General features: G+C 42.7%; 1 gene segment (V, D, J or C); it reads right to left on the bottom strand.

Moving 5' to 3' along the window:
- Positions 1-2,339: 2,339 nt before the first annotated feature.
- Positions 2,340-3,206, bottom strand: LOC114030848. The segment is given in 2 exon segments: positions 2,340-2,836; positions 3,132-3,206. Coding segments are annotated over 2 exon segments (546 nt in total).
- Between the last annotated feature and the right edge of the window lie 80 nt (positions 3,207-3,286).

Here is a 3,286-nt window from a genome sequence, read left to right on the forward strand (position 1 = left end):
CTCTCTGTCTATTTCTCCACCCATCTATCTCTCTGTTTCTCTCTATCTAGCTACTCATCTCTCTGTCTTATTCAGACTGAGATGGGAGTGAGAAGCTCCCAGTCAAAACTCTCTCTCAGGCAACCTGGCAACTTCTCTACAACTTATACTTGTAGGAGGTGCCTCCATCCTTGAGAGGTTAAGTACTTTACTCAGTATTACATGGCCAGCATGAATCAGAAATAGGACTGCATACTGGGTTTCTTGACTCTTGGGCCAATAGATTAATCAATAAACATTAAGTGCCTACTATGTGTTATGTGCTCTGCTACTTGCTGAAGGTAGAAAAATATGCAAAACACAGTCCCTGCCCTCAAGAGGCTTACCATCTAATGGAGAGGCATCGAGGAAATAAATTTCCAAAAAACTAGCACCTTTCTGTCCATTATTCCATGTTGCATCATCTAAATCGCACACACACATTTATATCATTGATAACTACATCTGTATCATCTATCTATGTCATCTATATCATCAATGTCTGTATCTAGCTCTACTGGGAGGAGAAATGAGTACAGTGTGAAAAGAGGGAGGACTGAGGATCCCTTAGCCTATTTTGGGAAAGATGCACCATAGACCACCACTTGTTTCCAACATCCAACAATTACACTGTCCCCTATGCCTCATCTGTGTAACCAATCAAGATTCCTCATTTAGCTTAAACTGAGACAGCTGTTCACAAGCTTTCCTAACAGGTACTTTCCCTAATAAACTATTATCTTTCTCAGAAAAAATGTGCCTAAGTCTACATTTCTCAAATTTCACTCATGAGAGATGTTAAGTATTTGTTTAGGAACACAGCCAGCATGGGTTAGAAACAGGACTTGATCATGGGTTTCTCTTCTCTGAGGTCATCTCTCTGTCCATTATTCCATGTTGCCTCATTTTGATCATATGTATTAATAAGATTGACATCTATATGATTGACATATATATAATCTATATCTATATCATCTTTATCATCCATATGACCCATATCTCTACCTATCTATACTGGGAGAGGAAATGAGCACACAGAGAGAAGAGTGAGGATTACAGACCACTTATCTTATTTTTTGGAAAGACGGGCCTGAGCCTAGCTGTGATACTTGGGGAAAGAATGTCAGCCTTGGAGGTTGGCCTGGCTAAGTTTTAGTTATACCATTTACTAGCTGTGGGATTTTGTTCAGACTACTAAACCTCTGTGAGTTAGCAAAATGAGATAAGCAGCTGCCTACAATTCATATAAGCCTACTCTTGGAATTGAGTGCATGACACAGAAGGGCAGACAGAGTTTATAAGCATTGTGAGGATAGGGCCCAAGATACCATTGAGCTGAACCTAGGAACTGAACCTGATACCATTGAGACTATCCCCTCTTCTCTTCAGTGACAAAGGCTGACCAGAGAGCCCCTAACTAGTTGTAAAAAATATATGTGTTCTCTTGGTCCTAAAAGCAATGGACAGTGCCTTGGACATTCATAACGTCAAGAGATCTCCTGGGGCAGAAAATAGAGTCAGAGACAACTAGCAGAGACGGCCTGTGAATGGGTGTGGCCCTGGTACCTACAGTCCTAGGAATTCCCTCTATGCCTGGTGAGGGGTAAACTCCAACCCACACTGGTACACACATTAGCCTCATTCAGTCAATAAGGCCCTTTTTCTCCCAGGAGCAGGAAACAATAAGTTCCTAATGAGGGGATGGGTAGGTGGGTGAAAGCATTCATCTTGTCTCTTGGCCTGGCCAATGTGGCCAGGGCTGGAGAAAAACAAATCTAGTCTACATCATTGCTAAATAGAACTGGAGCAATGCCTTCTCAACAGGGACTTGGGCTCCCAACAAGGCAAAGATGTCAAGTGGACTTGAAATGTCAGCATGTTCCCTGTTTGGATTTTCCCACTCTTTTTCCCAGGGGGGTTTGCTACCTCCATTCTGGTTTGGCTGTGAAGACAACATTTGTGGTTGACAAGACTTTTGGTTTTTAATTTATTTTATTTTTAATTTATGGAATAAAACCAACATTTCCATAGCACAGTATAAGAAAAAAATAATCGCACATAAAACTGCAAATCTACTATACACAACTTTTAAATATACAACACAGAGTTATTGTGCAATTTTTTTTCCTTTTTCTTCCTTCCCACTACCTTACATTAGAGATGGCTATCATTAGATATGTATTAGATATGTAGACATATATATGTAAAATTATCCTATATATACTTCTATTTATCAGTCCTTTTTCTGGATACAGATAGTGTCATTCTTCCTAAGTTCTTTATGGTTAATTTGAGTATTTATAATAGTCAAAATAAAGTATTCATTCAAAGTTGTGAAAAAAGTGGACCTTTGGAACAAGAAAGAGGAAGCCCTGGGAGATGTGAACCTGCTCAGAGAGTAGGGGCTGCTCTGCCCTGGGGAGCAGAGAGGAAGCAGCTGCTGCTCTGAGCTGAATCCCCTGAACAGCCTGGGGAGGTTTTTGTTCGGGGCTGAAGCACTGCGGGAAAGGGAAACTCTTAGACTGCTGACAGGAATAATCTCCAGCATCTTCAGGCTCCAGGCTGCTGATGATGAGAGTGAAATCTGTCCCAGATCCACCGCCCCTGAACCGGGCAGGCACTCCAGAAGCCAGCCTGTTAGCCCAGTAGATGAGAAGCCTGGGAACTTGACCAGGCTTCTTCTGGTACCAATGTAAGAGGTGATAACCATCACTATCTGTTAGACTCTCACTGGCCTTGCAGCTGATGGTGACTGTCTCTCTTGGAGATCTGGACAAGGAGCCTGGAGACTGGGTCAGCACAATGGCTCCTTGGGAATCTAGAACAACAACATTAGAGGAAGACAGGAGTGTGTGGATGTCTAATTTAAAGAATATGAATGAGACAATTTTGTGGAGACCACTGAAGTCTCAAATGACTGACAAGGAGTTGTATTTGGTGTCAACGTGAGACAAAAACCATATTTTCCATTGACCTCACAATACCTGTAATCTGGGGCCAGGTCATGCTAGTCTGCCCCTGTCTCCCTATGCTATGCTTAAGGTGTCATCAGGTTTTTAATCCCTTGAAACCTGTGATCCTCTAAACCCCTTCACTGCTCTACTGTGTCTTACCCTGAGCCCAGAGCACCAGTAGCCAGAGGAGCTGCCATGGGGAAACCATCCTGGCCTTTAGATTCCTGCAGAGAGAGCACTCAGAGCCCTGAGAGGGCAGGAAGGAAGGAGGAAGCTTTTATATCCTGAGCAGGACTCACTACAGGTCCCTTGGG

This window comes from Vombatus ursinus, unplaced genomic scaffold (genome assembly GCF_900497805.2).
Source record: "Vombatus ursinus unplaced genomic scaffold, bare-nosed wombat genome assembly UNPS02015016.1, whole genome shotgun sequence".
Lineage (NCBI taxonomy): Eukaryota > Metazoa > Chordata > Mammalia > Diprotodontia > Vombatidae > Vombatus > Vombatus ursinus.